The sequence below is a fragment of the Neovison vison genome, chromosome 2 (assembly GCF_020171115.1).
Source record: "Neovison vison isolate M4711 chromosome 2, ASM_NN_V1, whole genome shotgun sequence".
NCBI lineage: Eukaryota > Metazoa > Chordata > Mammalia > Carnivora > Mustelidae > Neogale > Neogale vison.
This window is the reverse complement of record NC_058092.1, coordinates 208,988,673-209,001,237: the sequence shown is the minus strand read 5'-3', so window position 1 is coordinate 209,001,237 and position 12,565 is coordinate 208,988,673. Positions and strand designations below refer to the sequence as shown.

At 53.2% G+C, this 12,565-nt stretch overlaps 1 protein-coding gene across 1 annotated transcript in view; it reads left to right on the top strand.

Moving 5' to 3' along the window:
* TLL2 (tolloid like 2) overlaps window positions 1-12,565 on the top strand; it is a 115,371-nt gene extending 102,806 nt beyond the window's left edge. Inside the window, exons 14-21 of the mRNA XM_044236640.1 lie at window positions 1,229-1,354; window positions 2,087-2,247; window positions 2,766-2,946; window positions 4,072-4,197; window positions 6,178-6,305; window positions 9,168-9,381; window positions 10,687-10,937; window positions 12,431-12,565. Coding sequence (XP_044092575.1) covers window positions 1,229-1,354; window positions 2,087-2,247; window positions 2,766-2,946; window positions 4,072-4,197; window positions 6,178-6,305; window positions 9,168-9,381; window positions 10,687-10,937; window positions 12,431-12,565 — 1,322 coding nt within the window. The remainder of the gene's footprint in view (window positions 1-1,228; window positions 1,355-2,086; window positions 2,248-2,765; window positions 2,947-4,071; window positions 4,198-6,177; window positions 6,306-9,167; window positions 9,382-10,686; window positions 10,938-12,430) is intronic.

The following is a 12,565-nucleotide window of genomic DNA, read 5'->3' as shown; positions in this document are numbered from 1 at the left end:
GAAATACTTTTGGAAAGCAGGGAGAGTCCTAGGTCTCAAGGATTTCAAGCAGGGTCTGCAAAGCCATCCATAAGAAATGTTAATAAGAGGGTCATGGCGTAAGGGCAGGACTGGGGGGGTCTTTCCTGGACTTCACCAACTCTAAGATGTCCTGATTTCTCTCATTTTATGTGTAATGTGGGCTTTTGAAGATTTTGTGGCCAACCCTGTGCTCGCTGTATTCCTGCCTTCTGTGCTGTTAGGAATCAATGCCACCCCTTCCCTTTCTTCCTCCCACATCAGGCTTTTTCGGTTTTGTCTTATTTTGGAAGATACCTCGGGGTTTTGTTGTTCCTTTGCTCGGCTCTCTGGCTTGGCCACACTGTCTCCTCTCAGGGGTAGATGCACCCAAGCTTGACAACAGAAAATGATTAGTTTCTCCTTTTATTTCTGATTCTCTTCTTGGAGATGCCCATGGCCCGGGTTTTTCTTTCCTCCAGGGATGCACGGATTTACATTTCCGGGCAGGTTCTCCAGTGACCCCGGGTTCCTTCTCAGGACAACTCTCCTGACATCCCACCTGCTGTTTTCAATTGCCCCCAACATATCACTACGCACTTGTCAGCGCTGAATCCCGTCCAAGTCCCCTGCTAACTCAGTCTCACTGTGGCCCCTTCCTGTACTTTCTCCTGGGAGTTCTGGCTAAACTAAGAGCTCAGCATTTTCTGTAACCTTGAAGGTCTCCCTGAGCACACTGTTTCAGATTATTTCTAAAATACTAAATCACAAGTCCTGATTCTATCTCTAAAAAATACTTCTACATATTCATCTAGAAATGGGCCCCTTTGTTCTTACCCTTCGCTTAATGTCCCTATGAAGTTCCATATTTGGGGAGAATCCCAGTTCCATGGCATTAAAACTGATGACGTTTTTGGTGTGGGATTTTTAAAAAATCACCTTGTATTCCCTGACTGAACCCTTCAAAGAACAAAATCATCCAGGCCTGATCTCCTCCAGAGAGGCCCTGCTTCTGGCTAACAAGATACTCTTCTGTTCTCAAGACCTCCGTGTTGGCTAGAGCTGCTTCTGGTTTCTGAGACATTGACGTGAGGCTCCTGGGTAGGAGGTCACCAAAAGCTGTTCTTGTTCTCAGAGGACATTTTCCGGGGACTCTGCAATGGGCAATGGGATGGGGAGCAGACCAGGGGGCTTGGTGATGATCTAGTCGGGTCCCCTTCCTCTCCAACAGAGGTGGACGAGTGTTCCTGGCCAGATCACGGCGGGTGTGAGCAGGGCTGTGTGAACACTCTGGGCAGCTACAAGTGCTCCTGTGATCCTGGCTATGAGCTGGCCGCCGACAAGAAGACATGTGAAGGTTGGTGTTGGACCTGCAAGGCTAGAATGGGAAGGGGTCAGGGACAAGTCTCAGGAGATGTGGAGAGGTGAGGGGGCTGTGGGCTCTGGGCGAGGTGATGGGATCCATGGTGGGGGATGCCCCTGGCTCTTGGAAGGAAGAACAACCCCATCGAGTCACCAATGTGAGAGGGCTGCCCAGATTATAAGAATTCCACCCCAGACACAGCAGCCGGAGCCAGGTCTAGTTTCTTCTGCAGCCAAGAAACATTCACACAATTATTCAGATAAAAAATAAAAGCAAAGGAAAACTGCAGGCACTTTCACGGGATGCAACTAATAGCCCATTTCACTCATTCCGTTTCTACGGAGATGGTGTTCTGTCTCCCTTGCCCATCCGCGTGACGCTGCTTGTTCATGGAAGCAGGTGAGGTGCGTAGCTTGCTGCAAACATTCCTCAGTCACCTTTGGTCCAAGTCACTTGGTCCCCAACTCTGCCACCGAGTGACCGGTAAGCACAGAAGCATGGTCATCATTTCACAAAGCGGCAAAGACTTGTCCTCAGCGTCATCCCTCCAGTTCCTCCATGGAAACAGACTAGAGGGAAAGATGCTGGATTAATCAGTTCAGGTTATCAAACTTTTTTTTTTTTTATTTTTTATTAAAGAACAGCAGGGCTCATCGCTGCTTGGGGGAAATCGCAGTCACTTGGAACTAAAACCAAATGAATTTTCCTCCTGTTTCTCCCGTGCAGTGGCCTGTGGTGGTTTTATTACCAAGCTGAACGGGACCATCACCAGCCCGGGGTGGCCGAAGGAGTACCCCACCAACAAGAACTGCGTCTGGCAGGTGGTGGCCCCTGCCCAGTACAGGATCTCCCTTCAGTTTGAAGTGTTTGAGCTGGAAGGCAATGACGTATGCTCCTGCGCTCTAGCTGACTGTGTCGGGCGGTGGCTCGGGACTGCAAAGCCGTGAGGGGCTCGGCGGGCAGGGAGGTTGCGTCCTACAGTCGGGGGCTGAATCCAAGGGGAAGCAGGACCAAAGCGAAGGAGGCAGGCCTTGGGGGTGGGAGGTGGTCAAGACAAGTATGTCCCCTTGAGGTAGGAGTCTGGGGGTTAGTGTCCAGCTGAGGGGAACAGCCGGGGTGAGATGCAGCTGGGGACCAGGATGGTAGGAATGGCCTGTCCCCTCCCTTGGGCAGTGGTTGTGGGATGAGCAAGTCAGCCAAGGCCCAGGTAGAGCTCCCCCACCCCCAGAGTGCTCTGCGTGAGTGCCCCCACGTCTACACCTTGGGCCAGAGGGATCTCAGTAGGAGTTGACAGGACACTCCCCCCGACCTGGCGGAGGGTGTGGCTGTCAGGAAGGGGTCCTGTAGGGAGTCTGGGCTGGAGCCGTGGGAATACCGGAGGGCTCCCCACCACGCTGTCTTGTAGGTCTGCAAGTATGACTTTGTGGAGGTCCGCAGCGGCCTGTCCCCTGATGCCAGGCTGCACGGCAAGTTCTGTGGCTCCGAGATGCCCGAAGTCATCACCTCTCAGAGCAACAACATGCGTGTGGAGTTCAAGTCAGACAACACGGTCTCCAAGCGTGGCTTCAGAGCCCACTTCTTCTCAGGTGTGCGGGTCTGGAAGCGAGGTCACGGGCTGCAGGGGACAGGTCTGGGCAGGCTCTCAGCCTCTGGGGCACCCGCCTACTCCTCTCAGCACAGTCCTTCCTGGCCTCTAACTAGCTTATGGTCCCTGTGCTTAAGTGCTGGGTGGGCTTCACCTCCTTATTCTTTAAGGAGTCTTCATTGTCCTCGTGAAACTAAAGCACACAGTGTTCGGTGACACATTATCACCAGGTATGGCGAGGGCAGGGAGATGTCAGTGAGCCCCGGAGCGATCCCGGTGTCGAGGGCTGGGGAGGGAGGCCTGTGCTCGACTGTCACCAGAAGGAGCTGGCTTGAGCTACAAAAACCACAGTGACAACAACAGCTAGAACTTGAGCTGGGACAGCAGAGCAAATACAAGCTAACGCTTACTCTGAGCTGGACTCCGTTTTAAGCCCACATACCAATTCAGTTCCTCCTCCCAATAGCCCTATGAGGTGAGGACACATACTGACTCCATTTTACAGGTGAGGCAACTGAGGCACAGAAGTCAAGAACGGCCCAAGGGCACAAGACCTGGGAGTGGTGGAGCAGGACGGGTGTTGGGCCGTCCTGCCCGGGGCCCACACGCTTCCCTCCTCCACAGGCCAGAGGGGACATGGGGTCAGGGAGGAGGAGCCCAGGCTTCCGGGTCATGCAGGCTGCTCAATCACTGAGTGGCCCTGAGCACTTTCGTGGCCTCAGCCTCAGTCTCCTTATCTGTAAAATGGGGACAGAGTCACCTGGCTCCTCAGGTTGTATGAGAACAGACTTAGATGCTACATGAAATTGCTTTGGGGAGTGCCCATCACATAAATATTCAATCCACGGCAGCTCCTTGTATTATTGTTCCTAGGACTATTCTTAATATTAGCCTCCCCTTTAAGGAGCTCCTTGTTGGGGCAGGCAGTAGGATTAAAGGACACAGAGATTTGTTCAAGTGTTTTAGGAGTATGGGGAATTCAGCACACGGCAGGACCAAGGACCACCCAGCAGATGCTGCCCCCGCCCACCCCTGGGCAATCGGGGAGCCTCCCTGGTGGAGGCTACCTTTGAGTGGAGCTCCAAGGTGCGAGGGGATTGCCCTGAGAGCCTGTCACTTTCTGCAGACAAGGACGAGTGTGCCAAGGACAATGGCGGGTGCCAGCACGAGTGTGTCAACACGTCCGGGAGCTACCTATGCCACTGCAGGAACGGGTACCGGCTCCATGAGAACGGGCACGACTGCAAGGAAGGTGAGGCCCCGCCGCACCTGGGAGGCCAGGCTGACCTTAGCCTCCAGAGAGTACGTGTGAGAGAGTGCGAGCGAGGGGCCTTTCCCTGCTTTCCCTCCTCCCGAAGCGTGGTTTTCCCCAGGGCAGCTCCCTCCTTCTGGAGGCTTCAGTGCCCTCAGGTACTCTCCTGGGGTTACTGTTACAAAACGGGTACACCCCCAGGCTCCAGAATCTGACTACCTAGGGTTAAATCCTGACTCTGCTACTTACCGGCTGGCTGTGTGACCTTGGGCAGGTTCTTTACCTCTCTGAGCTTCCATTTCTTCTGTTTAAAAGGGACTAAACAGACCCTCTTCTTAAAGGTGTGTGAGGAGTAAATGAAAGCATGCCTACAAAGAATTTCAGACAATTTGGGCACCTCTGTAGAGACCCTGACATGTCAATAAATATCAACCATCTGTTTCATATTTGTTTTCATACATAGCTCTAATAGTAAAATAGAATTCTAAAAAGATTGCTTCCTGCTTCATTTACCATTGGGAGTTCAAGGCCAGATGCCTTTGAATGTCCAGTCGTTCTGGAAAGAGCCTCCCTCTGCTCTCACCTTACCCTGTGAAGGGAGTTTGAGCATCTCTGATAAGCACACAGGCCTAAGGTCTTGGCCCCAGTACAGGGCCCTGCAGAGGAGGTTGTTGGGAGGGAAGTAGTAAAGACTTCAGGCCCCCCCGCTCCAGGATAAGCCTTTCCAAGGTAGGAGATCTGATGGGGGTGCACAACATATGGTCAGGCCGGCCTGGGGTGTTACAGAATGAGCTGAGACAGCTTCGGAAGCAGGGTGTGGCCACCGTCCAACCCACCCCAGTCCTGTGACATAGACATGGGTGGTCGTGGGTTGGTATAAGGCTTGCCCCCTGTGGCATGGGGGAGGCCAGGAGGGACTAAGGTCCTGCCATCCAAACACTGGCTGCCTTCCTATGGGCTCCTCCAGGAGTGGGACATGGGTGTAGCAGCAAATGTCCCAGATGCTGAGCCCCTGCCCCTGTTGGCATTTGTCCTCTGTGTAGCTGCAGGGCCGAGGCTGCGATGATCAGGAACCTCCCTTCAGCTGCTACTTGCCCCCTCCCCTTCCTCCTCCCCCTGACCAGCCCTCCACTGCCCCAACTGGCACTGGCACCTCCTCCTGCAGCCGCAGGGCAGTGTTGGGATGCGGTGAGGGTGATGGGGCTGATGAGGCCCTCAGCTCCCTCTGTTTCCTGTCCTTCATACCAAAGGCGGGCCCGAGTTCAAGTCCCGATCCCACCCCTTACCAGCGAGTCACTCTCCATCTCTAAAGTTCTTTTCTCATTTGCAAAGTGTTAAGAGCGGATAAGGGAATGCATTCAAAATGCTTAGCGTCGTGCCCAGCACACCTTCTAGCTGTTGACTGAGACACTGCCCACTGAGCAAATCGTGGGAACCCTCTTTGCTAGCAGCACCATAGCCAAGGCAACATCTGTGGCCTTTAAATGAAGCTGCTTCAAAAATCTACAACAAATATACATGGGAGGCAGGGTGATGAAGGCCTCTGTTGGCACTTGCTAAGCCTTTTGCACGCATTGTCTCATTTAGTCCACATATCCCTCTACGACGTGGGTACCCTTTTTACAAATAAGGACACCGAGACTTAGGTAAGTGCCCAAGTCCCACGGCTTGCAGGCGATGCACCCAAGTCCATTTGACCCCAGTGCCTGTGGTCTCAACCACTAGCTACCCTCTTTCCAAGGATAGCCATGACGTGAATAGGAATAGTAGGGAAAACAAGCCACTGGAGTGCCTCCAGGAAGGCAGCAAATCCAAATAAACTCTCTAGCCAGAGGACACTTGACTCAGGCTGACCCCTGCCCCCACATTTGATAATGACCCCATCACGAATGAGAGATGGAGGCTCCCCCTGGAGGTTCCTCTGGGGCTGCCCACCAGTGACCTGCTTCTCTCTGCATGTGTCTCCGCACCCCGCTCCAGCCGGCTGTGCCCACAGGATCAGCAGTGCGGAGGGGACCCTGGCAAGCCCCAACTGGCCTGACAAGTACCCCAGCCGGAGGGAGTGTACCTGGAACATCTCTTCCACTGCGGGCCACCGGGTGAAACTTGTGAGTCATTTTCATAGTTGACGAGCAACACAGACTTTGGTTTCAGACCCACAGAGGGGGGTTGCATCTCTGCTCTGCCCCTTCCGGGCTCTGAAACTTAAGAAAGTTGAAATTCAACCCTTCCAGGACTTGGTTTCATTATCTGGAAAATGGTGTTGCTGATGAAGCCTTCCTCGTGGGCCGCTGCACAGTGATCAGGGGGGAGGGGGCAAGGAAATCTCTCTAAATAGCACCTATTCGAAGTGGTACCCGTTGGAGGGGGCGTTCCCTGCACAGATCGAAAAAGCTAACATTCAGTTGTTTCCAGCTGTAATTTTTGATGGAACAATACATTCTCAAGGGGGAAAAAAAAAAAAGTAAACAGTACAGAGCATTGGAAAGTGGAACTCAAAAGCTTCTAGACCCCCCCATGCCCACTTCAGAAATGAAATCTCTGAACTTTTTTTGGTAAATTCTACCAGACATTTCCTATGCAAATACAATAATGTACGTACAAGCATGGAAAAAATATATATCCTTTTTCTTGCCCAGACTTCTTGAATGGACTCTTATCATTCATCTTCCTCTGTAACTTACATTTAAAAAAATTAACAATAGGAGGTTAGGTTATTCATACGTATTCTCTCTTGAATTAAAAAATTAAAGTCTCTCGTGCATATGATTGTCGGTGCGCACACTGTGCTCGGTTATTTCAGAGGAGAACTTGAGTCTCTGGTCCAAGTCTTGTTTCTCAGCCCCCAGAGGCTCCCGGATCCTGGAGTATAAAGCAAACCCTCTCGCCAGCCGGAGGAGGTAAACCCCAGACAGACGGTTTCTAACTGGTTCTTCTGACTCTGGCGATTTGTAAGCTCTCCAGAAAGCATATGGATGTTCCTCTGAAGTATGGGCCAAAAATGCAGGGAGAATGGAAGGGAACAAAGGAGAACGTGATAATAAGCAGACGATGGCCCGGGGACTTGCCAGGGTGTTTACTGGCGGGTGAGGGCGGTGCGGAGGACAGGTGGGTCAATGCGCGCCCACAATAGAGCGCAGGTGCTGGGGTCTGTCTGTGCCAGGCCCTGGGCAGCGAGGGGTGGCAAAGGCAGAGCCCGTGACCACAGGGTGCTCACAGAAGGCACCTCATATGCACAGCTGCCCATGTGGGAAGTGCTGTCGGTGGCTTTCCTGGGTGTGAGAACGGCCTTGAATCTGGGGGATTGGGTAACGCCCCAGAGTGCGCTGATGTAGTGCGCCCCCCCCAACGCTGCCCTCTGCTGGAGAAGGTTCGCAATGGCAACATACAGCTCCGGTTTCGGCGGTGGAATGGCGCCCCCTGGAGGTGGGAACGCGCAGCCTGTGCAGTGGGAAATCGCGCTTCTGTCCCAGCACCACAAGGTTTTTGTAGTTGCCCAACATCTATCTTCCCCTTCTTTACAGTGCTAAGGAACTAAGGCAATTGATCACTGGGGCCAGAGTTAGGCCAGATCTCAAATTTATATGACGTTCATACGTATTTGTGCTAGTTAAAAAAAAAAAAACTTCCTTGGGAAGTGCATGGTGGATGTCTTGATCATGTTCTTTTTGCTACCAGAATATGTGAATTGAATACTTTCCAAAAAGCTCGTGTTTCACTGTATGGGGGGCAGCAACAGGGTGTCCCATGGGTGTCCCTCCCATTGCATCACCCACCCTGATGCTGCTGGTCTCCCCTCCTGCTTCTGCCCACTGTGTCCATACCATCCATCCCCAATACCAGCTCCCCTTCTATAAGGTGTGAAGAGCTTTGCCTGTTTCTACTGTTTGTCATTCCTGTGAAAGCCCACACTGCTAATGAGCCCTCTCTACCAACATCTCTGTCCTGTCTCTCCAGCAACTCTTATAAATTCAGACTCCCCTCACCCCCCACTAATGTCTTCTCTTCCTGATCTGTCCTTTGGTTCAAGCCTTCATCTAACCCTGTCGCCTCTCACTTGTCCCATCTTCCTGGCAGCTGTGGGCAGGCTGTCAGTCATTCAGCTGCCTGGTCCCTAAGAAGCTCTGCATTTGGAGTTGTGAAGCTTGGTGTATGGCCTGGAATGGAGGGTCTCCCCTGGCCAGCTTTGGGGGACAGGGAGGAGGTGGGCAGTAGAGCCTGGTGAAGGTTAGAAGTGTGGGCTGGAATCAGGCTGGCTGGGGACTAAGTCCAGTTCCAGCCTCCTCTAGCTTGGAGGAATACTCTTGGGCAAGATATTTCTCTAAGACTCAGTTTTCCCCTTCTGCATGTTGGGTCTAATACTAACTCTCCCTCTTAGTCCCAGAATTAAGTGAGAAAATGCTCATGAATATTTGGCACAGGAAAAAAACTCTCCTCAAATGCCAGCCACTATGAGGATATAGATGAGGAACAGTGTGCATTTCATACAGCCTTGTCCCATCATTTGTACCGAAGGATTGCATAGCACAGCAAAGGTAGAGGGCGGGGGCTCTGTAGCTAGACCTCCAGCCCTACCAGTGGGTGACCTTGGGCAAGTCACCTGACTGCTCTGACCTCAGTTTCCTCATCTGTAAAGTGGGGATGGTAGAAGTAGACAGAGCACAGGGAAGTGAGGATGATATGGTTATATTTGTAAAGCACTTTTAACAGCTCCTGACCCAGAGGGAGTACCTGATCTTTGCTCCTGTCCCCATTAAGTGAGAAGGATCCTTGTGATGGGACAGAGGAGACCGGCCATCTCAGCTGCGAAGTGCTCAAGCAGCAGTCGCTCCTGTGATTACCTTGTAGGGTTGTTTGGGAACCAGAAGAGAGTGTCCCATGCACCCCGTCCTCTCCCAGCCTCCGGAGAGGCGGCCCTTGGCCTGGCTGAGCGTGAGGCCCCTGCTTCCCTTCTGCTCTTCCATCCCCAGACATTTAACGAGTTTGAGATCGAGCAGCACCAAGAATGTGCTTACGACCACCTGGAGCTGTATGATGGGCCAGACAGCCAGGCCCCCCTCCTTGGCCGCTTCTGCGGCAGCAAGAAACCGGACCCCGTGGTGGCTTCAGGCAGCAGCCTGTTTCTCAGGTTCTATTCAGATGCGTCTGTGCAGAGGAAAGGCTTCCAGGCGACTCACAGCACAGGTACAGCCTGCTTGGACCCGCGGGGGTAGGCCTAGATGGCCACCGAGGCAGGGAGACAAACGCCTTTCCTGCTGACGCTAGGGGGTGGGAGGTGCGTGGTCACATGTCCCTGTAACAGTGAAACTGTAGGGGGAAGAGTTGTTTTCTTTGAATATCCTTAATCGACATTTAAAGTGGGCAACCCTTTGTTGGGGCCGCACTTCTTTCCTCTCGCCCTCCCTCTCTCCCATCCTCTTTCCCAAACATATTTGTAAGCTTGCTGGTCCATGAAATCCCAAAGTCTGGGAGCTGAGGGGCAGAGAGCAGCCCCTGTCATCTCCTAAGGGCCAGTTCTGGAAAACGGAAAATGTTTCTACTACCCATTATTTTCCTTCCACTTAACATGTCACATCTCGGGAATTCGAAATTTCCCAAAGACAGCTCAGACCTGGAGGAAATTCTCAGCAAGAGCACCTGGGGCCGAGAGTCAGCAGGTAGGCAGGACTGGACCACACAGAAGCCACACCATGGGGAGCTCGGCCCCTTGGAGGCGTGGAGCACATTGAGGACAGGCAGTGGAGGAACTTGCCTTCAGGATTTCTGCCAGTTTCTAATTGGCGCTCCCTCTCCTTTATCCGTTTCTTTTATGTGGTCTCTAGTGGCCTAGACAAGATAGCGTGGGACCCAGGCCAACCAGAGTTACAGTCCTAGTCACAGACTCAGAAGCCAGCATTGCAGAATACAAGCCCAACGTATGAGGCTCACCTCACTCGTGACACCCCCAGGAGCCTCAAAGTCAGTCTATTCTCACCACGGTCAGATGCTGGAGGAAGTCAGTCTCTAACCTGAGGTTTCTGGGTTTGAGAGTGACCTGTGGTTCGGGTGTGCTTTGGGTGCCCTCTGTTGGCAGCAGTTACAAATTACAGTAAGCAGCTGGGGCTCGAGATCCCCCGGGTGCTTCTAGAACTTCCAGGTAATTAGGCGGTAGAGATCCAACCAGCCAGTTTTTTCCAGTGGCTTGCTTAGGAATTCCCCGGAGGCCTTATGTGACCCAATCCAGCAACAGAGGACATTGGCTGCGAAGGGCCAATTCGGACCGCCCCCCCTCAGCAAGCTCTAAAACTCAGACCTATCGGCCTCTGTTTACGCCTCTGTAAAATGGGATGAGGAAACCTGCCAGACTTTCCTACAGGGCACACGCAAGGTCCCGTAGAGAAAGCGGGCTGGCGTCAGGGTTGAAGAGAGAAGGCCCGGGCCGGGAAGCGGGTTGGGGTGGCCCACGGGTCTCTGTGCCAAGGGGACGGGGCGGCTGTCTCTCTGCTCCAGAGTGCGGGGGCAGGCTGAAGGCTGAAGTGCAGACCAAAGAGCTGTATTCCCACGCCCAGTTTGGGGACAACAACTACCCGAGCCATGCCCGCTGCGACTGGGTGATCGTGGCGGAGGATGGCTACGGCGTCGAGCTGATCTTCCGGACCTTTGAGGTGGAGGAGGAGGCCGACTGTGGGTACGACTACATGGAGGCCTACGACGGCTATGACAGCACGGCGCCCAGGCTCGGCCGCTTCTGTGGCTCTGGGGTGAGTGCACAGGGTGCCTGAGACACCCCAGGTGCCAGACCGGGGCGGGGGTGGGGGTCGGGGGCGGCCTCTGCTGCTGGAGCGAATTGGAGAAGGGGAAAGGGGTCCAGAGAGGAGGCGGGAAGTAACCTGGGAGCCCATCAGGGGGGGTCCCTGACTGATGCAGGCCCTGTCAGAGCGCCTTCCTTGAGGCTTTTCCTCCTGTGTTTGCAAAGGGCTCCCTATCCTCCCCCACCTCCATTTTGATTGGGCTTTGAGGCTCTTAAACTTGTTTTAAGTCATGCTTTTGTATATCTCATGTCTTCACAAGTCTCTCCCCAGGCAATCCAAATGCCTGAGGGTATGATGAGTCTTACTGGAAACACACACTTGGGCTCCAGGTCCTCATCATTTTTCTCATTGTCACCTCTCTCCTCAGCCCCCTACCCTGGACAGGGCAGACCTGGGTTGGTCACTGTTTCCCTGCACCTCACCTAGAAGCTGGCACCTGGGGCAAGTGTGTGAACGGGCCAGTATGGGGTCCTGGTCAGGCTCTGCCTGAGGCACACTGGGCGCCACTCCCACTGGGCCCCTGTCCTCTCCTTGTCTCGGCCTCCGGGGCTGTCCGCATAAGCTTCTTTGCTGTCAGCTGAATTTACATCAGCTCATTTTGGAGTCAAGATTGCCTCTCGTGCTGATCCGAACCTCAAAATGGCGTTTATATCGGTCTCTGAATAATTTCCCATCATCTTCCCTCGCCTTCCCGAAAAGAAAAGATGACAAAGTGTGATCTGACCAACGCCATGCCTTTGATAAAGTCTTTCAAAGACTGTGAGGCCTACCTGCAGAGGAAAACTTTGGAGAGTCCCAACCAGTGAGTGGTGTGGGAAGCCCAGTTAGGTCCCACTGCGCCCTGGAAGACAGCAGCCTCAGAGCCTGGCTCCCCTTCGTCGAGCCCTTGGTGACACCTCTGTGACAAATACAGAGGCTCCGTGCCGTGTTTCACTCCTGGACAGGGTCTGGGCCGCAAGCATGGGCTTTGGTGTTTGGTCTGCTGGGAGATCTATCCCAGGAGTGACCTCACGGTCAGAAAGACCTGAGCTGGGGTCCTGATTAGCTGTGTGATCTTGAGTTTCAGTTTTCCGTAAGTGTAAAATGGAGATAACACTCCCCTGGTCAGATTTACATGAGGTAAGATCTGAAAGCCGTCGGAATAGTCCCCAGCCCATCTGTGCCCTTCATAACCCATAGAGTCCACATAAGCTGTGGGTCTAGGACTGTCTTTGAAATCATAGGGCCTGGGGAGCTCTTCTCTGGAGCAGAAAAGGCAATGTTTTCCTTTGAAAAGGAGCTTGTGTCAGTGCCTTTCAGAGTCTCTGGTACCTGGGACGCCCTGTGGCAGCACAGACCTGCCCGTGTTCTCATGTAACCTCTGTCTCATCCTCCGTATTTAAAACTCCAGCCACAGCCAACTGACCTGATGTCCCCCTGGTTTTCTTCTGCCCTTTCCTCAGCCACTGGAAGAGATCTACTCTGCAGGAGATTCTCTGATGATTCAGTTCCACACGGATGACACCATCAACAAGAAAGGCTTTCATGCCCGATACACCAGCACCAAGTTCCAGGATGCCCTGCACATGAAGAAATGA